The sequence below is a fragment of the Merops nubicus genome, unplaced genomic scaffold, assembly GCF_000691845.1.
Source record: "Merops nubicus isolate BGI_N331 unplaced genomic scaffold, ASM69184v1 scaffold22423, whole genome shotgun sequence".
NCBI lineage: Eukaryota > Metazoa > Chordata > Aves > Coraciiformes > Meropidae > Merops > Merops nubicus.
The window spans coordinates 9,708-36,256 of NW_008601542.1; the positions used below are offsets into that span (position 1 = coordinate 9,708).

General features: G+C 39.2%; 1 protein-coding gene across 1 annotated transcript in view; it reads right to left on the bottom strand.

The window, feature by feature from the left end:
* Window positions 1-4,515: 4,515 nt before the first annotated feature.
* Window positions 4,516-26,549, bottom strand: part of PTAR1 (protein prenyltransferase alpha subunit repeat containing 1) — a gene marked incomplete at its 5' end in the record, with an annotated part of 27,126 nt that continues 5,092 nt past the window's right edge. The window contains 5 exons of the mRNA XM_008938028.1: window positions 4,516-4,858; window positions 5,414-5,730; window positions 11,018-11,231; window positions 14,798-14,902; window positions 20,287-20,353. Coding sequence (XP_008936276.1) covers window positions 4,516-4,858; window positions 5,414-5,730; window positions 11,018-11,231; window positions 14,798-14,902; window positions 20,287-20,353 — 1,046 coding nt within the window. The remainder of the gene's footprint in view (window positions 4,859-5,413; window positions 5,731-11,017; window positions 11,232-14,797; window positions 14,903-20,286; window positions 20,354-26,549) is intronic.

The following is a 26,549-nucleotide window of genomic DNA, read 5'->3' on the forward strand; positions in this document are numbered from 1 at the left end:
AAGAACAAAGGAGAAGTTGGGAAAGAAACAGCTCTGAGCACATGGGGAAAAAAACCAAAACAAACCCAGAAGATCATCTGAGACAGGGACACTGAACTTTCTTTGAAGCTAAAATGAATGTTAAGCACATTTGAGAACAGAAAAGTTACCCTGTTTCCTTTATATCTGACATTAATAAACCAGTAAGATCTAATTGTAAAGGCCTCCCATCACCAAACGAGTACAGGACAAACATACAGTTAAAAGTCACATCTGCATTTCACTTCACTGCTGCTTTTCCAAGAACTGCTCTAGAAGATACAACTCAGGAGTTGTGTTTGGTTTTTTGTTTTTTTTCCCCCACACTGTAAGTGCAATGGCTCACTTCCTACAAAATTCAAAAAATCAAAGGAACCTTCTTCCCTCACAGAAGGCAAAACAAAACTAAGCAAACAACCTTGTCCAAAAATTGAATCATCACGTCTCTGAAGACTCACCACTTAAATTATTCTCTGGTAGCCACATTTTGTTCATTGTATTATAAGTTATTCTGAAAAAGTATGCTTGTCGACTCTGGCTATGTAGAGAAGACATTCCAAAACTCTTCATTTCTGCTCATCAATCTTACACAGTACTATTTCAAAAATTAATTACCTACTTTGAAAAAAAACTCATTCCTGTCTGTAAAGACGAGCTATACATTCTAATTAAGCAGCACTACACTAGCACAAAACTGGAAACACCAGAAATTTTGATTGTAAGACAGTATCTAAGCTTTCTTACCATATTACCACTTTGCTTATTTGTCTTAAAATAAGTTCTATATAAGGTAATTAATGAAACAGTATAAACCAATCTTCCCCCTATTTAAATGGCACATGGATTTAACCATATAAAGAGTGTCAGAAGTCACAAAAACACTAATATGCAGGTATGAGTAGATTAACAAATATTCATCAGAGCAGCTATAGCGATGCGCTCCAATAACAACTTTAAACAAGTTTGCTATTGTAGCTATGTTTAACACTGCATGTCTTGCTCCAATAACTGTAACACAAGATAAACCTAATGCCAATGGAATAACAGTTAATGTATTTAGCAGCAGAAAATTAACCTCTTAAAAATGTGATTCCTTCTATTCTAATTTCTGTAGTTTCAAATTATGCTTGTTCCTCAAACCCCTTTGCCTCTAGTACAAAGAAATTTCTACAAAGACTAATCCAGTGAAGAAAAACTATTTGTATCAATTCAAATGACACATACTACAGCAGAAGATAAAATCAGTAAAGACGCTCCTCTTTAAATTAAGACATTTACAGGTACACAAAGTTTGACTTTGAACTCACAGCGAAAGCCTCGCATTCTGCAGCATCTGTTGGACGTTTTCTCTGCAGGAATATTCACTGACTACACTATAATTCTCTGACTTCCAAAACACAAACCAACTAAAATAAATTACTTAAAGTAGCTCAGTAGCTTAAAGTACTCAGTAACCTTTATGCATGTTAACTACCAATGGCCTGAAGCCACTTTTTTTTTTTCCAGCAGTGCCCTGATGGGACTCTGCAGTCACTCCATATGGTTAGACAGGGACGTTCCAGAGATCATGGGTCTAGAATATCACACAACTGTGAGCTTAATGCTATTTGCTGTAAGTATCTCTTCAATCTCTCTTCAAGCCTCTTTCATGGAAGAGGCTTCAGGACATTGACAACTTGACATAATTTAGTTACATATTTTCTTCTTTCATATAATTTATATTGTTATCATGAAAAAATTAAAGCTCCATTTTGACAGCCTATTGCTTGCACTTAACTCCACACTTAAGGTCATACTACAGCTGTCAAAAGTAATAAAAGTATTAAAACTTTTAAAAGTAATAAAACTGTCAGCACCAACTCTAATCAGAGCTCTCTGAACATTTTTCAAGTATGAAAATACAATGCAAATCTCTTCAGTTACATAGGACCAAATCTTGTCTTCCTACATGCATGCACAACTTGTGCTGACATGAAGAGGAACTGCACACATATATATGAGGGTGGCTGTTTGATCTTAAGTATTTCTGATGGAAAGATTGTCAAATTCAGCAGCAAAATATTTCCATGACTTAGGCCTAAGAAAGCCAACTAAGACTCCAAATAGTAGCCTGCAAGAAATGTATAACAGATTTCAACTCGGAATCCAATATAAATCTTTTCCTGTAAAAACCTCAATCATTCCAGTGCAAGAAGAAAGCATCTCTTCCCTTCCACAGCTCAAGAAATATTTCTTATCATACTCCCACTTCCCAGTCTGCTCCTGCCACTAATATTTTTATCATGAACAGGCAATTTTTGTCAAGGTAAGCAGAACACACAACTATGTTACTGTGTAAAGTAATACAGGACCAAGAACATGACCCTTAATACATTTCCAGCTGACTTCACACTTTCCAGGTTCATATTAGTTGTTAATGGTATACTGTTAATCAACCTGACCCAGGCTACTACACATGCTTTCATCTATCTTTCATGCTGAAAAAAAACACCAGGTCCTCTGGGATGTGTAGAAGTTCTTGCTCAAGGTAAGTTCTTAAGTTCAGACTCTGGTTTGTACCTGACCCTACACCCATCTGTCAGTGGTCAAAGACAACATCTTATGATGAAGTTATCCTCTCAAGCCATTCCCAGACTTCCTTCACACATCATTACATTCTTCTGCAACTAAAAACATCAACCAAGACAGCATCCCAGAGCACCTCAAAACAAATGGCCATGTATTACACCCCAAGCTATGCAGAGACAGGTGTGGATGTCCATTGAGACAAAGCTTTGCAGTGGAGATGTTCAAGCCTAGGTCAGTCTTATCTAGGTACTGTAAACAGAAGAGTATATGCTTAGACATATCTGTTTGCTACTCTGTGCCTGAAATCAGTTATGAACATACTCTCTAAGACCAGAGGTGGCCTATTTTCATTTTGAAATGCAAGAGTAACTCCCGTCCAACAAACTCTTTAAAACTGTTGGAATTGCATGTGTTTCAACTGCCTGTTTTCTTTCCAAATGATACCTGTTGAGTAGGCTACCTGTTTTTTCCTTCCCTTCCCTCATTGTTGCTCTCTCTGCCCAACAGAAACAGCAGCTTGAAATTTGTCACAGTCAGGAGGCACTTTGGGCAGGAGAAATATACAACCATTTCAAGACTCTAGCTTGAAAATGTAATCCCCTCAGTGAATGGTCTGTTTGGAACAGAGGCAATGTTGCCATTGTACAAACTTCTGCAGCTGTACAATGTTTTTCCCCTTGGTCTTTAGACCAGCACAACTATATTAGTGTAAAAAAATCCCTTACGTAGACAAATTCTAAGGAAATGACAAAATAAACCATAAATGTTTAAATTCACTGGAATAGAAATGTGTTTCAAATTCCCTTAAAATTTACAGTTATGTAAACAGAGACATATGGCTGGAGAAGTGCTCTTACGGAAGATTCAAAAGGAAGAAAACCAAAGACTGAAGCTCTGCAAAAGAACAAAAGTGAAGAGAGCTCCCTCCTGCTGTCTTTGTTTTGAATTGTATAGTCTCAATCATCAGTCAGAAGAATTACTTTTTACTCTATCATCTATTGGACTTGTACAGACTTGGTTAAGTACAAGTACCAATGTGTGGTTTAGCAGGCTGAGATTCTGTAGTGTACATATAATACATTCAGAAATTTGTATTAAGTGTAATTAATTCTGGATTGTTGTGATCCAATAAATAAATAAATACCAAATAGGAAATGAAGGTAGTCTGTTCTAAGAAAAGTATTTCCAAATATAGGTCTGACTGAAAGTGTGAGTCTGAACACGTGTTTGACTGATTTTTTGCCACATTTTCCCATACCTGCTTTTAAGGATTTCCACTTCCTGGATTCTCCTATCAAACTAATATGACACCTAATAAGCAAACAAAAATTCAGTTACAATAGTAGAAGGCATGGTTCCAATCCTGCTCCTGGAGCTCTAAGAAAAAAACACTGCAGTCAAACATTCTACCAAAGGTTGCTAATACAAAAGTAATAGCACTCACTGAACATAGTCCAAATACAGCAAGGTATTAGCAAGTTGCCACAATAGTAAAGAGGAACAACCTGGAAACAGGTTTAGCTCATCCTGACAGATCCTCCTATTCTTTTTCCAGACACTGTTTCTAAAGCATTTCAGATATTTTTCTTCACTCTTTGTTTGGTTGGTTTGTTTTCTTTTTTTTAAAGCCAAATTACTCAAGAGTCCCCCTTAATGCAGCAATTTTAAAAATAGGAAAATGCCAAAGTAAGAAGCTGACACAGAGCGATTCCTTAAAAAGATTAAAGAAAAAACTGTATTTGCTTATTAAAAGGGTATGCTAGTTCTTTAATAAAAGTGACAGACTTATGCTCTGAATATGAACGTTAGGGCTGCCCATTAAAGAGTGAGAAACACGTGGTTAGCTAACACTTGCAAACAAGACATGCATTTGTGTCTGAAAAGAGAATATTGCACTGAGAAGAACCCTGAAGGCTTTAAACTCCTTCTTCACTGACCTAAAAAAGTCACTAGCCATTTCCTGTAAGCAGTAGCAAACCTGGCTTGGTCTGAATCCCTGCAGGTGGATAACACTCTATCGATGAAGCGGTACTCCACCTCTGGATCGAGGGAGTCCTGCACAGGGGCGCGCTTCAGGCGCTTCGTTTCCTGCGAATAACCCTGCTTGCCGCTGGATTCACCCAAACCATCCACATCCATCGCTTGTGCCACAGGACCTGCAGTAGGGCTGTGGTGGGAATTGCTCAGAGTGTCATCGCTGCTCTCCGCAGGTGACACCGCTGTGCTCGGAAGCTTGCTGCTCAGGTGGTGCTGAAGGTAGAACACACGCCTTCTTCAGAGGAAAAGGAAGGAAGAAAAGAAAAAAAAAGTCACACACCAAAAACAATATGCTGTTGCTGCTGAACTGCTTCAGTTCCTTTGCCATCCCACCAGATTCCCCTCAGACACAAAACCTGCTGTCAATCCTTACACTCCACAAAAAAGGGCTCAGTGTCACTTTGGCAAATCTGCTGTTTAACCTAGTCAGGCATGTACACCCAGCTGGCAAACCAGAGGTTTCCTGCAGCTGATCCGTCTTCTGCCTATCTTTTGCTCATCCTTTGCCCTTTAAAAAATTTAAGTGTGAGGAGGCTCATTAGAAGTATATTGTGTCTTTTGCACAAACTACAGGGACAAGTGGAGCTTACATCAACAAAACACTTAAACCAAATCAAATTTTCCATTCAATAATTCTGCTTATGCTCTTGAATGTTTTCCAAAGGCTTAAGACATGGTAGATTAGAAATCTGTCATTGAGCTTTTGAAATTAGAACAACCATTTGTCTGTAAACACCAGGTGAAGAACAACCAACAAATTAGAAGGACACTTTTTACCAAGTCCTCTTACCTATGACACCACAAGGTCTCATGCCCTGGGTAAGTATCAATCAGTTCAGTGCAGAGCTCCAACTCTTCCTCTAAACAGTGGGGGAGATCCACACTCTGCTCCTTGCCACAGGCAGCTTCTGCCCCTGCGCTCTCTTCCTCCTTTTGAAGGCTAGGGTTTTGTTCATTTACCCTTTGATTTTGTACCAGTACATTATTGTCAGTCACTGTTCTGCCTATCAAGGACTTGAGTAAGAACTGGCGGTAATGAAACCCACTATGGTCTGAGACATGCATGGACACCCAATATTTAGTGGATGCAAGTTCATCAAGCAGAACCTGAAACAAAAAGCAGCAACAGTTATCAACCAGTATAAAGGAGGAATTTACCACTACTGTTTCTGTATTAAAGTAAGATTTTCTCTGTGGATTTCAGCCACTGTGGTAATCTTTTCAGAACACAAGCAGAAAAAAGAAATCATCACCAAGCCTTTTCTACTGTGTGCTGACAAGTATCTTGGCATTGTTGCACAAAATAAATTATACTTCTTGCAAACTCTTGAGATGGTAGGTGTCTCAGCAACATTCCCACAGAGCGAGGGGGAAAAAAACCAACCACCCAAACCACTTATGATGAGAAATAAGCAGTAGTTTAAGAATCTCAGAATGGTTAGGAATAAAGACTATTCAGACGAGGCAGAGGGTACACCAAACAATGTGGATATTAGCTGGAAGTATTTTAAATTTTGCCTAGTGTATTATGAATGTCAGAGGGTGGGTGAGTTGCTTAGGAAAAAAAAAAGTAATTTACACTTTCACTTTTCAGAGTCAACCACTAACATTATGTTCCAAGTCCTACAGCCTGTGGAATAAAAAACTATTTGTCCATAATTAAGGTGCTTGACTTGGTCATTGGTGAACTCGCAGAATGGCTTTTACAGTAACTATGACAAATACTTACATCGGTTCTGGCACGAATAAATTTTATCTTAATTCTGAATGGTTTTAAACCTTCAAAATCTATTTCAAGGAAAATGGGTGGGCTGGGCTAGTGGGCAAAGCTTCTTTTACTTTCCCTGTTAGAACTAATGGTTGTATTTCTTTAAAGGCTTTAACCTGTGTCTCACATTGCTCCTCCTCTGGAGTTTAAACTTTCCAAAGAGATAAAAACTACCTTTTTTTCATTTAACTGTAAAGACTTTGGATATAATATCAATACTCTGGATATAACCTTACTGGCATATTCTTACTTTTAATCTCTCTCTAAGGTGCCCAAATCACTTGACAGGATCATCTGATGCAAAGCAACTTTCACAGGCATAGCTTTTCCTTTTTTGTCCTGCAGCACAAGAGGCACAGCCTCCAACAGAGAAAACCACAAAAATGCACGAGGCAAGTTACACACCTCTTTTGTGGGGCATCTGCTCTAAAAGATATTAGGGCAAACATAAGTGATGGAAACAGTAAGGTAACTTATAGATATAAATAAATAGTGAGATAACCTGAGATACTCAATACACTTTTTTTAGGTCTTGGTAAGAGATACCAGCATTGTCTTCTTTTTACAGAGCAGCAAATTGAAGGGCACTATTAAGTAACCATCCACATTCAGGATTCTTAAGGGGGCTAAAACTCCATCTCCACTTCTGCAGTTCAAACCACAAGATCAGCTTCTCTCTTCTTGGCAGAATCGAGCTTACTCTTTTAGAATTTTGAACGTTAAATTTTAAAAGCCTACTAAAATTCAATAGAACACTCAAGGTCGACAACAGAAAAATCAGTCCAGTCTTTATTCTGCTGCAACTGATGGTACACACATTATGTCCAACTTGGATCCGGAATAATCTGATTCCTTCTCCTGACATGTTTGCAAGCTACAAAGTTACAGGGTAACACTGTAATTATGCATTTCAACACCCATCACAAAGCAAACAGAATGACTCCCAGCATCGCTCCTGAAAAGAGCAGAAAAAACTCTTTTAAGAAAAAGAATAGAAAACCTCTTTTAAGGTTTCAGCAATACAGAATATTGGCATTAAACCTCTTGAGATGTAAAAAAACCTGATGCCTTTCCTCTAGGAACCTCAGAGTAACAGTGGAAGATGTTTCAAACAACGGGAGGTAAAACAAAAACCCAGCTAATGCCTGAACTGCAACAGAAGATCTTCCTTGCAAAGCTAGTTTTGTCAATTACCATACCAAACAGCACAAGCCCTTTGCTATTCCTCCTTGAAGCAAAGAGGAAATTATATAAAATACGTCCTTCCCCACTCCTGACAATCTCTCACAAAGGGTCATCTTTTACCTTCATTGGTGAGCTGAGCACCATGGATTGGCACCCTGCTCTACAATACGGCATACACACTTGCTGACCTTCGCCTCAGCCTCTGGGTCTGCACTCCCTCTTCCACCGTCCCTGACCTTATGTTTGCTTTTTTATAGTGCTTACCCACAATAAAATGCAGCCTAAAACTTCCTCTTTGGTCTGCGACACTGGGGAGATGAAAAGGAACTGTATTTTTCAAAAAAAACTTCTAAGGATAATCAGATAAATAAGGGAATGACCACTCATACAAAAGACAGATACCTCTGGAGGTCCAATCATCTAAGAAAAAAATTAAGGCCTAACTAGGGATGTCTACAGGACAAATTACTTTCTGTCCTACAAACATACTTCTGTCTTCTGGTTCTGCCATAAGAGAGGCATTGCCCCATGACAATCACCCCACCACTTGTTTCTTTGCTTGTTTATCATTTTAAGGCCCGATCAGTCACTCTACGTTGTGTAAGTATGAAGTTGATTATTCCCATCTAAAGAAAACAAGAAACTTTATCCATTCTCAAAGAATTAGACGCTGTTTTTGTACCTGCAGTTTCTCTGAAGCATCATGATGTGTATGAATTTTAACAGATTATACTGATACTACTCTCTTACTTTAATTCTGTAATTATATACCCCACCTATTAGGCATCTGGAGCCCACGGTCTCTCCCCATTAGCTAACTGTACTGTCACATGAAGAAGTCAAGCTTTCTCATCCTCTTCTGAGGCACGTATTCCAATATCAAAACGATTAGATTAGTTTGGAACAGTCTATTGTTGATAAATCCTTAACTGATATTAATGAACACTATACAAACTCTTTGTAAACTTGCTAAAGTGGTTCAAATTCTGCAGGAAAGCCAAACTGAGATTTCTGTATTCAAATGAGATTATGTTCTTTACTGTCTAGTGTAAGAAAGAAGAAAAACCTACATTCTGTGAGAAAATCTTCCTACAGGGCCAAAACTTTCTCCTCTAGTATTTTACATTTTTTTCCCAGAGTCTGAGCTGAGATTCAGTCTGCAGAAGCATTAGGATTGCCAAACCAAAGGAAAAACAGCCCAAACGCCACCAGACAATCTACTCCCTCGAATACCCCAACGCAGGCCAACAGTTTCAAAAATGATAAACCTGTTTTAAGTAGTCTCATTTCCACATAAATAGAACATACACATTATGTCTCTGGGCCTCTATTTCTTTGTACACCATAATGAAAAACACCTCAAACTACTGGCAAACTTTGCATTATAGCACAAATGTGGCTTTGAATAGCACAGAGCACTCTTATTTGATGCAACTCTGAAAAACTAAAAGGATGTAGAATGACAGTGACTGTTTTGTGTTAATTTTTTCAGCACAGTTCCAGTCTTACATCTCAGTGAAATTTACCATTCTTTTCAGATATTCAAGACTACAAATGGCTGGAAGTACAATATAAAACAGCAGGAAAACAACTTGTATATTTTTGTGAAAATATGTAATGTCTGCTTTTTACCTGTCCTCCTTCCTACTTGTTTTCTTTCCTCATATCACGTCTTGCAAACAGTCACATCCTAATTCTGTCTTTTTAAGTTACCTAGACACAAATTTAATCACAAGATTCTCGTATCTTTTATGTTCCACACTTTTTCCTAATCTTCCAGCATCCCAAACACAGATGTGTTAGGCCATCTGAAGAGATGCTTTGGTGATGTCATGAAAAAATACCTAGAGACAATATGAAAATTTCCCAATGTGTTAAGCTCTGCTTGAGGAACAGCAGCACCAGTGAAATTTTGCCAGAGGTAAAGAAGGATAGTTGGACAAAACAAGAGAAAGCTATCACTTCCTTGGTACTCAGCCTCAAAAGATGACCAGCAGGGTAGCTGGGATGGCAGGCAAGGCAAACAGGCTTGGGAGCATCAAACAAAAACACCTGCTTCACAGGCAAGCTTGTGACCTGTCACACAAAGCATTGACAACTGCCAGTGAACAAACCCACCAGAGTAATTCCAGCTCTGCCAAGGGTTATTGCTATCACAATGCAATTATTTCTTTATTTAAATTAGTAAGGAAGAGCAAGTCTAAAAAGCACTCAGCGTGTTATCCTGATCTTCAAACTACTGCTAACTAAAGCATAAGATTACTTGACTTTTAATTAACAGTGCAAATATTTTTTCCCCTTTTTTCAATAAAGCTATGGACGAATTACGTGGAAGTCCCTGTTTCATAATAATATAGGCCTCTGACCCTAAATTCTAAGCTCCAATCTATCCCAATCCTACAATTCTTAGGAGTTTTTCCTAACTACCTTTTCATACAAACTCAGCAAACAGATGAGTCCAAATTCTGGGCTGTCTCCATCATGAAGTCTGGAACACACTTGCTATTTACTACCAGTCTGCTACACCTATTTTTAAAGCTTCTCAGGTGACAATTAACAGGAAACATCAGCAAGACATCCACTGCTAGCAGCAGCTGGCCCATACGTCATAAAAATAACAGCTATACTGACTCAACCTCTACCAAATTCCTTTCTCACTCCCCTGTGTATTTACAGGATGGCAAAATGCAGTGGCTGCTGTAAAAAGTATGAGTGATGTGTCACTGTAGCAGCCTAATACTCACGAGGAATTCACCTACAGATTAGAAAACACAGTACTACAAAACTGCATATATAATGTTAGACCATGTCACATTAATTCCAATTCCTGCAGGTCCTGATGCTTTAGATACTACCATGTGATTGCCATCACATAAGGTGCCCCCGCTAGAGCTGAAATAGCTTGATGAGTCCTAAGTTTAAATGCTGCCAAAGAATACTGTTGGAGTTGAAGATTTGTCTGAAATTCCTTTACTACTTCTATATTCTGAAACCACAGATAAGCCAAATAGGGTATCAAAGCAAAGACACTACCTTACACTATCTAAATAATATATCATATATTACCTTCTTCTCTATCAGGAATTTTAAGATTAGCACTAGAGGAGTTATTTTTTCAGTTGCCCCTTCTTTATTTCAGCTCACACATCTATTTCCCTGCCACAAGTTCATTAACACCAAGTACCAACAGAGAAAAAGGACTTCAACAGTGGGCAAGAAAAATCTGTTCTTTCTGTTGAGCAGACATGTCTACACTGGCAAGAAAAACACAAAACATCCTCACTACAATATTTTGCCCATTTTTAAAAAACATTCTTGGCTACCTGTGCTAACTTAATATGATACTCTATCCATGTCTAAGGATCTGCCTGACAAACCAATATTTTATTTTTTTTTTTTTAGACAAGAAAATATAAGACTTTATTCACGATTGTACTATACCTTGACAGTCAGCTTTCCCAAATGCTGTAGAACCCAGATGCGATGGGACCAGGCATTGTAGTTGCTTGGGTACCTCCCAGCAGCTTCAGAGCAGACATTCATTTCCTCCTGCACTAGCCGGTGAATTCTCTCCACAGGTGCTGCTCCCAAGTTTCCTTTAGTCAGGAGACTGGGCAAGGAGTTTTCCTGAATTAGCTGTTGCAGTACCCACCGTCTGGTTAAAAGATGAGCAGTGGTAATGGTGAGAAAGCCATTTAAAGAGGAAAAAAAATTTTTTTTTCCAATCAATCAAACCTTTCTGATACTTCAATTATCTGAACCACACTGTAACTGGATGATGAATAAGTGGTAAACATAACCACCCTTGAACCCTTCCCATACTGAAAGCTATGTCTCTATGATCAGATTAAAAAATATTTCAATCCTGGCTGTACTTGTTTGCTCACTCACTGTAGGTAGCCACGGCTACTTACAGCACACTGAAAGAAAACAGAAGAAGACAGCAAGTTTATGAAAAAAATGCAAGAACTATTTGCACGAGATTTCTAATGAGCTCCTCTTTCACAGACTTGCACAGCACTAGAATAAAGTATCCAAAACGAGACAGAAAAAAAAGTGATTCAATAAAAAAAACCTGTGCTTTCTAAATATTTTTTACCATTGTCAGTACTGCACAGCACAATTTAAGCTGGCTTCTGTGCACCGCCAGCAGAAAGAAGGTACAAAAAACTTACAGTTTCAAGGTACGGCTACAGGCATAACCAAAATAAATGTTTTTCCTACGGAATTACACATATTTCATTTGAAGTTGCTGAGGTAAAGATTTTTACACAGCTTTTTTAATTTACTTTGGTCTGATTTTTAGTCGTTATTTTAGTAGTGTTTTTAGCTGGTTATTTTGAAACGTGTCCTCAACACCGCATCAAACGTGCACCTGCAGCCCCCCCCCAAAAGGCTGTGACAAGAAGGGATCACAGGCGCACAGACCTCCACGCAGCAGCACATGCCAAGAGAGCTGCAGCAGGCCCCTGTGAAATGCCCTGGACAGCTGGACGTCTCTGGTCTGTGACACAGCGCCCTTCCTGTTCTGTCCTAGCTCACAGGGGTGCCAAAAACAATTAATTGCTACTTCTTAGGAGGTGTCACTTCTGGTTAAAAGGAATTGATCAGTAAAAGAAACACAATAAATTAATTTTATTTTTAAAAAGGCTCTGTTTCACAATTCATATCTAAAACTGCATAAATATCTATACATGAAAATTAAAAATAGTTAAGTCAACCACTGTTTAAAAAAAAAATCGGTAATCCATCTGCTTTTTCTCTCATTTGAAAACATTTGTGTTCATACACTGGCTTCCTCCAATATGCAAAACCAAACAAAGCATGTTCTTTGACTGTTGTGTAACTTCATGAAGTGAAGTAACTTGCATGAATTTTGAAGACTTAATTTTATCTTTTTAAAAATATCTTTGTTCCAAGCACCACCATCTAAGTTTTTTTTTCACTTTAATCAGAAGATTCGTAAAAAATGGGAAATTTTAAAAATGTCTACACACAAAAGCTAAGTGAGTAGAAAGTCATTCCTTTAACAAAAAAAAAAAATATTATTTCATTAACATTAACTTCTAAGTAAAACCATAAAAAGAGAAGTTCTTTTGATCTTAAAATTACTTCAGTTTCCTAAAATGAGGATTTTTAAAATAAATCAAGGAATTCAGATAAATTATATATACAGTGGCACGTAAAAAAAAATTATTTCAGAGGTTTTTAAGAGAGTATTTTCTCTAATAAATTTAGAGGGAAAAAAAATCTGATTTATTCTGTCACTGGATGCATGTTCCTATTACTGTCGCAGTTCCTGGAATTACCACAAACAAACACAGGATTATTCAGTGACAGCTGCACAATAGATATATTAACTGTATATGCACAAGATCTATCTAAAACCTCCCAAACCATATAGCAAAAGGCCATGTGGCAAAATGTATGACATGTATTTTTATATTTTTGGTGAATGTATCTGCAATGTGTAAGAAAAAAAAAAAACTGTATAAGTTTTACTGAATTTTATAATTGCCCCATTTTATTGCTTTGCACTTCTATCTCACATTTGTTATCACGGGGGAACAGAAAACACAAGATTAATCAATAGGCTGACATAGAAAGACAATTTTTGCACATCTTGTTTTCTAATATGTATCAATCACGGTCAGTGCGCCCAAATCCAAGTCAAATATTTGTACAATCACCTTCAAATATACTTTCCTAGCTTAGGCAATTACACGGAAGAAAAACAAATTGTATCACTATTAAAATAATCTTAATTTAAGATTGCATGGGATTTATAGAGATATATTTTTATTATTTTTAAGATGTAAATAAATATGAAGAACCTACCATTCTGACTAATTTCATAAACATGTATCAATCATCATAATGATACAGACGACACCAGGTTCAGCACCAATTACATGAAGGAAAAAAACCACAGTTTGCCAGTGTTAGCTACCATGTAGGAAAGGCTAAGCTGTGACCAAGTGCAAGATTTTCTTCCTGTTATTTCTACATACTCTTTTTGCTTCAAAAAAAGCAATCAACCTGTTTGAGTCAGTAGCATGGGGATGATGGAAAGCAGTTGAGAACAACAAAATTAAAAACCAACATTGCAAAAATTAATTGGGGTAGTTGCTATATCAATGCTACTAAGAAAGAAATCAATAAAAATTAAGTAGATGCTTGTAAGTTAAATAACATCTAGAAATATCCCATGTATTACATTCTAGGTTGAGAATTTTAAGCTTATGCGATCAAAGAAGAGTTTACCAACACTCCCCTCTTCCAAAAATTCATGTTCCCAGTACAAGTGAAGCTTCATTTATGTTTTTGGTATGAGTATGAATCCCCTAATGGGGTATCAACTTTACATTTGTCTTAATGCTGGGCATATGAAATGCAGGCATTGTGAACTGCTTTCAGCTGTGTTACATTCAAATCTCTTTAAGGCTGCCTACAAAGGATGAGTTACCCTGTGAAAAACATATCATGAAAAGAAAAAAAATCACACATATACCAGGATTTTTTTTTTTTTTTTTAAGTTTTACTTCCCTTGGCTGTGGTACAAGATTTTATGCACCCTCAGTCATGACTGAGCTGGTTAGCTTTGTGTGTTTGAGCAGTTCTGGAGTTATCTTTTCCAAAAATGTGCTCTGTTATTTTAGCATTTAGCCATGGTGACTTAATGACATTGCTTAAGTTACAAATGATAAAAATAAATTCACCAAACCAAAAATATCAGTGTTGGAATGAAAAAGAACCCAGCTTTGGTTACAAAGATTAGCTTTTAGAGTTTCTTGTCTTTAAAATGCCTCTAAGCAAGCAACAGAGTAGTGAGTTGAAGGAGGAAAAGAGAGGGAAACCCACAATGCTCAGATACTGTTGGTGGAATCAGAATTCTCAGGCTGAGAACTTGAGGTGATACAAGACACGATAAACCTTTAGCAAAATTTATCCCACCTCTTCATTAAAAACGTACGCATCAAAGAAGGTGTATATTATTTTAGTTCTAAGTGTAAAATATAGGCAGGTACTTTCAAAAGCCAAAGCATGTTATTTTATAATGACTGGCTCAAAGAATCTGCTATATTCCCACATGTCCTCCTTCATCTATGGTTGTCCTTATCTAAACCAAAGGGGAAAAAAAAAAAAAAAAAAAAAAAAAAAAAAGGGAAACAAACTAACTAAAATAAAAAAGGGATGCAACAGAAGTCAAGTGAAACAAACCTATGAATCCATGTTTCTGGACTCTTTGGAAACTTGGTTAACGCCAGTTTTCCAAGATGCAAATCTTTAAGCGGATTTAAAGTGCCAGACAGTATTAATTCTTTCCTATAAAAGATAAAATAAACTTTATGAATAAAAGAAGTAACCCGAAAACAGAACACAAACCCCAATAACAACCAGCATGGCATTTCCTTTCTATCATAGTAGGCCTTCATTGTCAAACTACAGGAGTTTAAAAAAACATTTGGTGGATTAACCCATTCCACTCTGCTATATATATATATATATATACACACACCCTATTCAACCAGGCCCAACAAAATAAATCAGGCCAAAGAACTTTATCTTAATCCAAACACATACAACACATTGGTTCCCAAACCTTCCCAGAAATCACTGAGTAAGCTGTATCTGAGTGTGCTGTTCCACCACATTTCCTATTTTGAACCAGAAAGCCAAGGAGTCTGGGGCTATATGCAATGCCCTGTTCAGAATAATGTTGGTTTTATCTGCACACTCTAAAAGCATCCTAACAACACCAGCAGATTTTTGGTTGGTTTGTTTATTTGTTTTTTTCTCTTTGATACTAAGGCAGATACATATCTATCAGATAGGGATACATATACGATTAAATGTTCCTCCTTGAAATTAAGCTTAGGATCATTAGGATCATCCTGCACATCTGAAAACACAGTTGCTCTTCCACAGCACCTCCCAATCACACACGCACTTAGCCTTAGTTTTTTATATATGGCTGAAGACATGGTATCAAGCATCTCTAAATTTAGAAAGAAGTGAGAAATACTCTGTGTGTAGAATGTTTTTTCAAACTTAACAGAAAGGCTGAAATCCCTGAATTAATTTACACATAAAAGTGTAAGTAAAAAACCCTTTTGGTTTTAAAAAAATGAAAGCATTTGCCCTAACAAAGCTTCATGTTCATCCAATGTAACCTTTCCCAGAGTAGCTCCAACAGACGGAGCAAAGTGAAAGCCATTTATCCTTCTCACCTTCTTTGAACAGCTCCCTGTTCCACACCATACTCTCCTTTCTAGCTTTGTAAGTCTTACTGCCTGTCCCAAGCAGGTTTGTAGATATTATCCCATCTCCAGTTACTCCCAGGGCATTCGTCTCCATATCCTAATCTCCTACCAAGTAGATAGTGGCTTTGAAGCAAAGATACATTAAGTTTCAAAGTTACCATCTGCAGACAGAAAACATGCATTTCCCAGAGTTTTGGAATGGGTTTGGTGTTTCGGTGTGGGGCTTCTGGGGTTTTGCTTTGGCTTGTGGGTTTGGGGTTTTGTTTGGTTTGGTTTAGGGTTGGTTTTTAAAAATAATTTATAGTTCATTGTAATGATACACATGGCACTATGTTCAGCAATAGGAGCACTAACAAATGAAGAGCAGGTGAACCAAAAAAGGAAAAGGGGTGGAGGTTGGGGAGCAGGCAGTGGGGAGAAGAAGGGGACAGGGAGGAAATACCCTCTGAAAAAAACTGCTATCCAGTAAGAAGGTAAAACTCTTCTGCAGTCTGACATAGAATACATAATGTGGTTTTAAAGTTATGGCCTGAGACTCACAAACTGCCAGAGTCCTTGAGTTTGAGCACTTACTGTAATTTTCTGTTTTGCAAGTTTTCGGTAGGAGACTGACTCCACCCAGTACATTGACTTTGTTTTGCTGTAATTGAGCTGTCTACCCACAGTCAGAAGCTCATGGTAGCAAAACTAACAATGCGCAATATATTACCTCAAATTCAAGAAAAATGGTGACAACTATGTAACAAAGAACTAGTTTAGACCCTTCTTTTGCTACTGAAATAACAGCTGAATAAATTCTTCAGGAAATTTTACTCCTGATATCTACTGAAGTCAGAGGAGAACTGTGCAGAGCTGAGAAACACAGGTACTGGGTCATTTTTTTTTTTTTTTATCTGAGTCAAGTTCCAGCATGCTTCAGACTGGATGCTTCTCTCAGGTGCTTAACAGGAAACCCAGGTATACCAGCCAGGAGCAGCAGACTGACCAGACTGATGCCAGCGTGTTGACTTTTGCAAAGCAGACGAGAAAAATTCAGGAAATGTCAACACTGGAACAAATGCTCCATTATTACAATGTAAAAGGTGACATTTTGGTAAAAATCACTTACCACACAAACAATGAAAAAGCAGCCTAGATCAGTCTAACACTCACAAAAAGCACGTATATGTCTAACAAAGATTTAGATTACCAGGCCACCTACCTCCCAGAACCTACACTCTTAAGACTTTGAAGGAATTATTCTTCCTGTACTAAGGCATTAGCCGTAAATATGTACACTCACATAGACCTACTCTTAAAGTAAAATTACCCTTTTGGAAAGCTGAGGAACTTCACAGACAAGATTCACTTTCACTGTTGTGGTAGAAAAGCAGTATTTAGCTTCCTGGATTTTCAAATGAGAGATCTTCACATTCACAAGTCAGGGACTTTAATCACAAGTATGACTGAAGTATCATATACTCCCAAATAAACCTCTTTCAAGCTCTTTCAGCAAACATCCAACTTGGGATATATAATTTCTATCTCACTTTTTTGCATTTGTGGACTATAAAGAAGTTTTCAGCCTTCAGAATTTAGCTCCCATAAAAAATATTCTAAAATTACTTTGACTTGGCTTATCTTTTTGCTGACACCTTTGAAGTTATCATACCTGGTAGGAAAAACTTCAGCTTTTCCGAGCATGTTGTTGCCTAACGCCTTTTGACTTTGGAACAATTACACATGCCAGCAAGTATACCAGCAAGAACAAGAACACCTATGACAATTCCTTTACAATCACTTCCATAAGGATTTTGGTCATTTTACCCTGGAAGATTTGTCAACTTCTTAAAACACAGGTTAATTGAAATTATGATTAACAATTGGAGGTGTCTTGTTGCCCAGGGATTTTGCTCCAAGTTCTAAGAAGCAACATGTCTCCTACTCTTTAGCATGCTCAGTTCTCATGGCTTAGGTTCTAGCACCTGCCCTTCTGCTGCTTCCCAGTCACTTCTAAGTAAAATAAATAAAAGACAAACCTATACAGGCATATTACAATTGTTCAGAATAGCTCCAAAGTAAGGGTAGATTATCTATCTCTTGCCAGCAGGTAACACATTTGAAGTGTTATGTTCTCCTGCACTTCATTACCAGATACCTTCTATGAGCTTCTAGCTGAGCTGAAATGCTCATTAGCTTTCCACACGACCTTTCCAGTCTTCTTGCTCTGCCAAATCCTGTCTCCTCTCCAAGGAGCAGATTTCTTTCTTCCACTCTCAAACAAACTGTATCTTCAAATTCAGTGCTACTGAGTCAACCATTATCTCTGAAGCTCTCAGCATCAAATTCAACATAGGAAAAAAGGCATCCTAAAATCAAAGTCATTGAATTCCAGGCAGCACTATATGTAAGGCTAGTCAATAAATAACTATTATGCTTTTCATTTTTTAAGATTGCTAGAGTCTATGCTTTTTTTCCCTTAAAATAAAGCAGTGAATTTGTGTGTGGAGAACATATGATGAATCTGTCACAACAAACATCCTCTGAGCAAGATGAAACAATCATCCCACAGCAGATCCATCATGTTCTGCAAGCAGAGTGCAAGTCCCACTCACTTCCCAGCTTATACTAGCTCAGAACAAGGATTTACCTCCAGCATCTGTGCAGACCACAGTCTGTCCTCTGCTCAGTGACTGTATATGTCACACGCTTGGGTGCCTGACCTGTAATTTATTCAAGTAGGAATTACAGATGATAGAAGAGAACCTGAACTGTGGTGCCATCTAAGTGTCTGTCCTTCAAAAGAGCAAAATCCCAGCAGCTGCCTAAAACACTTCAGGGCAGACTGAGCAAAGCAGTCCTTGGCTAAAGACAGTTTGGTGGTAAACTCCACAGCTACTAATTAGCTGGTGTTAATAGCTTCGCTCTGAATGCTCAACAGAGCTTCCAGAATGGACCACAAACCAGACCACTGACCAAGAATTTGAGGAGGAAGGACACCGTCTGTGGGAGTTTGTATATTTTGGTAAACCATAAATGTCATAAAAGACAAAGCAATCCTCATCCATATTCCTTAACATTTTGAACTTCACTTACAACTTTGAACTACTCTTACATATATAAGATAAAACTTTTTCAGCTGTCAAGCAGAAAACAAGCCAGATTGATAAGGATGAATGCATCTGTATTTAAAAAAAAAAGTACAACTACAAAACCTAGAACAAAAAGCTAAATTCAGTTTAAAGTACTACAAGATTACTTTCCTGTAGTAGCTCTAGTACTTATACATGATTCTAATTCCATTTTATCACTTGAAAGCTACTCAAGCTATATTTTTTCATGACAGTAATCCCTTGGCTATCACTTTCATCCCTCTTTCTTAAGAGCTGAGATGATAGAAAGACACAGATCGCAGCAGAATCCTTCAGAACTACACCAGCAGTGAAAGGACAGCGGGGAGAAAAAAAACTAAACCACCAAAATAACCTGAATTTGCCATATCTAGGGCTGATAACTACCCATAGCTATCATCTTTCCAGGTCATTTTGTTATTTTTTCCTACTGCAAGGATGGATCTTAACTACAAAAGTCCTATTTTTAACAAGAGCCCTCTAAGACACTAACATGCAACTTTTCTGTCAGCTCTCCAGCACTTCTAAAAATATTCCTTTAAAGGAACCAGACTTTTTCCAGTATTACCTAGGCAGCAGAAAGAGAATATTCCACCATCTCTAAGATTTACAAATAAATTATCAGATTACAGGGCTGTAAGGAACTGGTGTTTCTGGGCTCCATTAAAAGCAAGGAGGTAAATTCCTGCTTCTCCTCCATGATTGTTGGACAGGTGCTGCAGCATGACCAACAGTGAAACTAGACCAATCTCAACAGGTACAAGAAAGGAACAAAGTGGGGGGAGAATGCTTCTGGAATGAAGGACAGCCTTCCCTTCTCTTGCAGCGTATCTTCTGAGGGCCATTCAGCTTTGACAAGCTGCACTCATAATGGCAGCAAATTGAACTGTCATCTCAAAAGGTCCCAGGTATAATATTCAAAGAAGTGTAAAGTGAAAACAGTGAAGAATAGAGAGCAGACATCAGTTGGGTGTTGCATGATTCAGCAAAAAGAATACTCCCAAATAAAGTTTACAAATAGCCTTCCTTCACCGACAGAAGGAAGGAGCAGCGGTCCAATTAGACTCCTAATGCCCAAAAATGTGAGCCAAATACATGCCTTCACATGCAGTAGTGTAACCTTTAGCCTGCACTACAACAACAGCAAAAAAGGCAGCCTGAAACAATCTGCAAGGCACACAGCTTACAAGAGATTTAGAGATTTTCAACATTCCTTCAGCATTAGTTATCTGAAAAGCTCTTGTTGTGTCACTCATTACCACTTGAAACAAAGCTTACAGCTGACTCAAACAAAAGGCCCAGGTACTTCTGATGTCATTTGCGAAGTGCAACATACCTCACGTTCCAAGCAGTGGTGAAGTCGGGGTTCAGAAGCAGCAGAGTGCACGTGGTATCTATCAGCTCTAAAATAATTGAACAAGATACACAATGATTAGTAATATTCACACACAGCAGCGCTCTTTCTGCACTCCCTTACTCCTTTCCTGTGCCAGCCTCTGCTCTGCAGGGTGCTGTACCTATGGATGCCCACCTCTGCAAAACACAGAATGTTAGGGGTTGGAAGGGACCTCCAGAGATCGAGTCCAACCCCCCTGCTAGAGCAGGACCATCTAGTCTAGGGCAGGTCACACAGGAACACATCCAGAAGGGTCTTAAAAGTCTCCAAGGTAGGAGACTCCACAACCTCCCTGGGGAGCCTGTTCCAGTGCTCTGGAACCCTTACAGGAAAGAAGTTCTTCCTCACATTGAGGTGGAACTTCCTGTGCTCCAGCTTGTGACCATTACCCCGTCTCCTATCGCAGAACACAGACAAAAACAGGTTGCCCCTTTCTTCCTGACACCCTGCCCTCATATATTTATACACATTGATTAGATCCCCCCTAAGTCTTCTCTTCTCCAGACTAAAAAGCCCCAGGTCTCTCAGCCTCTCCTCATAGGGCAGGCATTCCAGTCCCCCAGTCATCCTCGTAGCCCTCTGCTGGACTCTCTCCAGTAGATCTCTGTCCCTCTTGAAATGGGGAGCCCAGAACTGGACACAATACTCCAGGTGAGGTCTCACCAGGGCAGAGTAGAGGGGGAGCAGGACCTCCCTTGTTCTGCTGGACACACTGTTTTTAATGCACCCCAGGATACCGTTGGCCCTTCTGGCCACAAGGGCACACTGCTGTCCCATGGACAACTTGTTGTCCACCAGGACTCCCTCTCCACAGAGCCACTCTCTAGCAGATCTCCTCCTCACCTGTACTGGTGCATTTTATTACTCCTGCTTAATACTCCTCTGCCTCATCCCAGATGAAATGCTAGCTTAATTCAAGAGGGACCAAAATCTGCCATATCATTCCTTTTCATTATTTAAAATAACTGACTTCACAATTGTGCTAACAACTCACATATAAGAAGTTTGCAGTTGGGAATTTCTGACCTCTTACCTGTACTATTATAATCAAATATACATTATGACCTCAGAGAGGGATGGCCATTCCATAAAATGCTTGAGTACTTAGTGATTTAAATTGCAAAAACACTGTTTACATCCCTGCACTTAAGCACTACACAGACGGTAGATTTATGTATTACACTTACTTTTAATAATGTCATAAAAACAAGACTGAGCTATAGGCTTGCTGAGAATGGAAGAGTAATTTCATTGTAGCCTAGTCTTTCCCCCTCCCTTTGCACTCCACTGCACGATTCAAGCAGTTTTGTATCCCACCACGGTAACAATGGGGATCCATTAGGCATCTCCACTTAAGCTTGAGATACTAAGGACTGTCACCGTGTTGGCTCCCTTAACCTCTGTATCAGGAGACACAGCATCAGATCAGTTACCTGCAATCCCAATTCTGAAATTTACATGGTGATTTTGCAACTGAGTAAGAAGAAACATGCTTCAGAACTGACCATGACTATTCAGGCTTTTTTTTTTTATTGCCCAGAAAGTTTGACCAGATTCTATCCTAATCACTCTGCATTTAATATACTAAATAGACTGTACTCCAGGTGACTTCCAGCAAATAAGGGGCACTTAATTTCCTTACTTTCTATGGAAACAAAGGAAAAGGGAAAAAAAGGATATCTCACGGAACCACATCTCTGGTTAGTACAGTTAATATGACTGTAAAATGAAATTTTAAGAAGTCACCAATGCAGTGCAACAATAATGCAGTAATTGATAAGCAAGCATATTAATTCAAACCACAAGGGAACATGGCTTCATATATTTTTGAACAAAGACTTTGAGAGAAGTTAATATTTAGAGTGGGTCAAAAAGTAGAGTACCTGTTACATCCCTGTATTACTGTTCATTCATTTATGCCCAACAAAGTAATTCTGTGTTTTCCATAATGTTCCTGCTTATGAGGAACGTGTTGTCCCATCATACAACGTATGGTTGTATGGGTGGAGGGGGGGAATTCTATACCGTGCTCTGTCGATTTTGCCTTAAGCTGTTACAGTGGTACTTTAAAAATAACTTCAAGAAATTAATTTAACTTTCTGTTTTCATGAATTTTAGTTGAGGGTTGGTGGGGCTTTATTTCCCCCTTTAATGAAAGATTTCCTTTTAAACCCCTCTGTTGCCAGGGAATCAATATTTCTCATATGTGAAAAGCTTCTTCCTAGTTTGTTGCCTAAATGTACAAAGTACTCTTCTGCTGACTACTGATTTAATTTTACATGCAAAGGCTTCATTGGCAACGAGTCCAGAGGAGGGTCACAAAGATGGTCCCGGGACTGGAGCATCTCTGCTATGGGGACAGGCTGAGGGCACTGGGATTGTTCAGCCTGGAGAAGAGAAGACTCTGCGGGTATCTTATAACTGCCTTCCAATACCTGAAGGGAACATGCAGGAAGGCTGGAGAGGGACTTTTCACAAGAGTGTGCAGCAACAGGACAAGGGGAAATGGTTTTAAACTGAAGGAGAGTTGGTTTAGACTAGATCTTAGGAAGTTTTTCAGTACGAGGGTGGTGAGACTCTGGAATAGACTGCTCAGACAGGTTGTGGATGCCCCCTCCATGGAGGTGTTTAAAGTGTTTAAGGCCAGGCTGGATGAGGCCTTGAGCAACCCGGTCTCGTTGAGAGGTGTCCCTGCCCATGGCAGAGAGGTTGGATTAGATGATATCTAGGGTTCCTTCCAACCTAAGCCATTCTACAATTTAACAAAACACCAGTTTTAGAAGGATCTATAGTTAAAACCATGAACTGTCATTGTTCCATGTAGCTTTCCCACTCTACCTTCTCAAAAATGTTAGTGTATTTTGTATATTTAGTATATACATTCTCAGAATCACAGAATGTTAAGGGTTGGAAGGGACCTCAAAAGATCACCTGGTCCAACACTCCTGCCAGAGCAGGGTCCCCTAGAGCATGTCACATAGGAATGCGTTCAGGCGGGTTTTAAATGTCTCCAGAAAAGGAGACTCCACAAACCTTCTGGGCAGCCTGTACCAGTGCTCTGTCACTCTCACAGTGAAGAAGTATTTCCTAATGTTTCTGCAGAACCTCTTATGCTCCAGCTTGCACCCATTGCCCCTTGTCCTATCACTGAACATCACAGAGAAGAGCCTGGCTTCATCCTTCTAAGAGTCGCCCTTTACATATTTATAAACATTAATGAGGTCACCCCTCAGACTCCTCTTCTCCAAGCAAAAGAGACCCAGCGCCCTCAGCCTTTCATTGTAAGGGAGATGCTCCACTCCCTTAGTCACCTTTGTGGACTCTTACAAGCAGTTCTCTGTCCTTGAACTAAGGGGCCCAAAACTGAACAAAATATTCCAGTTGCAGTCTCACCAGGGCAGAGTAGAGGAGGAGGAGAACTTCTGTCAGCCTACTAACCACACCTCTTCTGATGCATCCCAGGATGCCATCGGCCTTCTTGGCCATGAGGGTGCATTGATGGCTCATATTTTTAAAAAAATCTCCGTTTTACATAATCACAAATTAATTGCTCTGATTATTCTTCTATTATTACCTTGTGCCATAAACAATACAAATTGCCTTTCAAAACACAATAGGCCAAGAGATAGTAGAAATTCTTCCAAAGTAACAAATCTTTACATCAAATTCATAGTACCTTTCACATAGCAACTGAGAGTTCCTTCAAGAAAAAAAAAAAAAAAAAGAATTCACATAAATCAGGAATTACAAGCTTTGTTGCTAACACAAAGCAAGGCTAAGTACCTAGATTGGGTTAACTGTGTTTTTACCCCACCCATCCAACTTTGCCTCATACAGTTTTGGAAAGATATTATGCAGTGCGTCAAACCTAGGCTGACTGACACTTCCCATGGTGAACTCTATTTTTCAGCCACTTATCACTTTGCCCAGAGGTGAGTGAGCTGCACCTAAAGGCTCCAATGCTGAACCATTGTAAGTACTGATGCAAGAGGACTGTGCAATAAAGGACATGTCTGCAAGATTTTTCCATTTGTTACAGAAGGGAAAGGTGTTTGCTATAGGAGGGAAAGGTAAATGAAACTGTGCTGTGCAGGATAACAATAGTAGAGGCACAGCAAGAAACTGCAAACCAGAACAGGATTAGAGGCAGTTCTGAAATAAGCAATTTCAAAAATATGAATCTGAGTGTTGGATTGTCTAAATATAATAATTGTTTTAGTAATTATTAGTTGCTACCACTGCATATACCACAGTTGACAGGACACATTAAGCAAATGCTTCTTACAGCCTCATTCAGCCTTTTAAATACTTTCTAGAAACAGTTTCTCACAGCCTACGTGACATCACTTAGACCAACATAGTTAGTTTATTCTACTAAGTCATGATTTCCAGTTAACGTCACTATTCTAGTAATGTCAAAGGTCTGGAACAGCATCTAATGTAGCCCAGCTTAAAAAGAAGTTTTTCTACCATTTTGCCCATTTTCCTGTTACAGAGGTTCAGTATATCCAGGACAATATCAAAGGAAGGAAGCAAACCAAAGGAAAAATCTCAAAGCAATACCTAGTTCTTTCATGTTGACACTCTTTGATGATTTGTGCAATAAGTGAGATGAAGATCTAATGAAGTGTGGATTCTGAGACAGAGATGTCAAATGACACAATTTTAGTAAGCTCTGAGACACTTTTCAATAGCAAGTCTTAAGACAGATCTGGCTCACCATCATACTAGTTGCCTGGTAGTTTCCTCTGTCAGCAACAAAAGCCAAAATCTTTTATTTACAATTTAAAACTACTTTCTGGTGGATAAATTTTAAGCAAACTACAGCATTATAAGTACTCACAACATATACATCCTTTTGCAAGTGAAAGTCTCCCCAGCTGGAAAAGGATGAATATGACAGTATGGTTTTAGCTCCTTTTTTTTTTTTTTTTTTTAAATATGGCTGCGTCCAGATTTCAATTTTTGTAACAGTATCACATTAAGATGTATTTTTCAAAAGAGCGTTGTAAAAGTGGAAACACAGATTTGTGGGAAGTAAAGATATTCTGTGAGTATGCACAATACTTTGCATAAAATTGTGCCTGACAATTTGGTGGCCTTCTGCGATGGGGTTAGAGAGCTGGTGGATAAGGGAAGAGCAACTGATGAGATCCACCTGGACTTGTGCAATGCATCTGTCACTATTCCACATGACATCCTCCCTTCTAAACCCGAGGCATGCATCTGAAAGATGGACCACTTGTTGGATATGGAATTGGCTGCATGATTACACTCAAACAGTTGTGGTCAATGGCTCAGTGTCCAAGTGGAGACCAGTGACAAGCGGTGTTCCTCAGAGATCAGCACTGGGACCAGCACTGTTTAACTTCTCTGTCGGAGACATGGACAGAGGGATAGAGTGCACCCTCGGCAAGTCGGCAGATAACACCAGGCTGGGTGGTGTGATTGACATGCTGGAGCGAAGAAATGCCATCCAGAGAACTTGACAGGCTGGAGAGGTGGGCCCCTACCAGCCTCATGAAGTACAACCAGGCCAAGTGCAAGGTCCTGCAGATGGGTCAGGGTAATCCCAAGCACAAACACAGGCTGGGCAGAGTATGGATTGAAAGCAGCCTTGCAGAGAAGTACTTGAGGGTGCTGGTGGATGAAAAGCTGGCCATGGTGCAGCAATGTCCACTCACGGCCCAGAGAGCCTGTGGCATCCTGGACTGCATCAAAGAGAAGCGGGACCCGCAGGTCAAGGGAGGTGATTCCCCTGCTGTTCTCCACTCAGGTTAGACCCTACCTGGAGTACTGCATCCAGCTCTGGAGTCCTCCAGAAAAGAAAGATGGGGACCAGCTGGAGCAGGTCCAGAGAAGGGCCACTAACATAAACAGAGGGTTAGAGCACCTTCCCTGTGAGGACAGACTGAGAGAGTTAGGGTTGTTCAGCCTAGACCTTACTGCAGCCTTTCAACATATAAAGTGGGCTTCTAAGAAAGATGGCAAGAGAACTTTTACCAGGGCCTGCAGTGACAGGACAATGAGCAACAGTTTTAATATGAAAGAGGGTAGATTTAAATTGGACAAAAGGAAGAAATATTTTTATGATGAGAGTGGTGATGCAGTGACACAGGTTGCCTGTTGTGGTGAGCAGAGCCCACCCTAGGCAGGGATCGGCGTGCGGAAGATCTCGGGATGTAACGGACAGCTCAGACCGC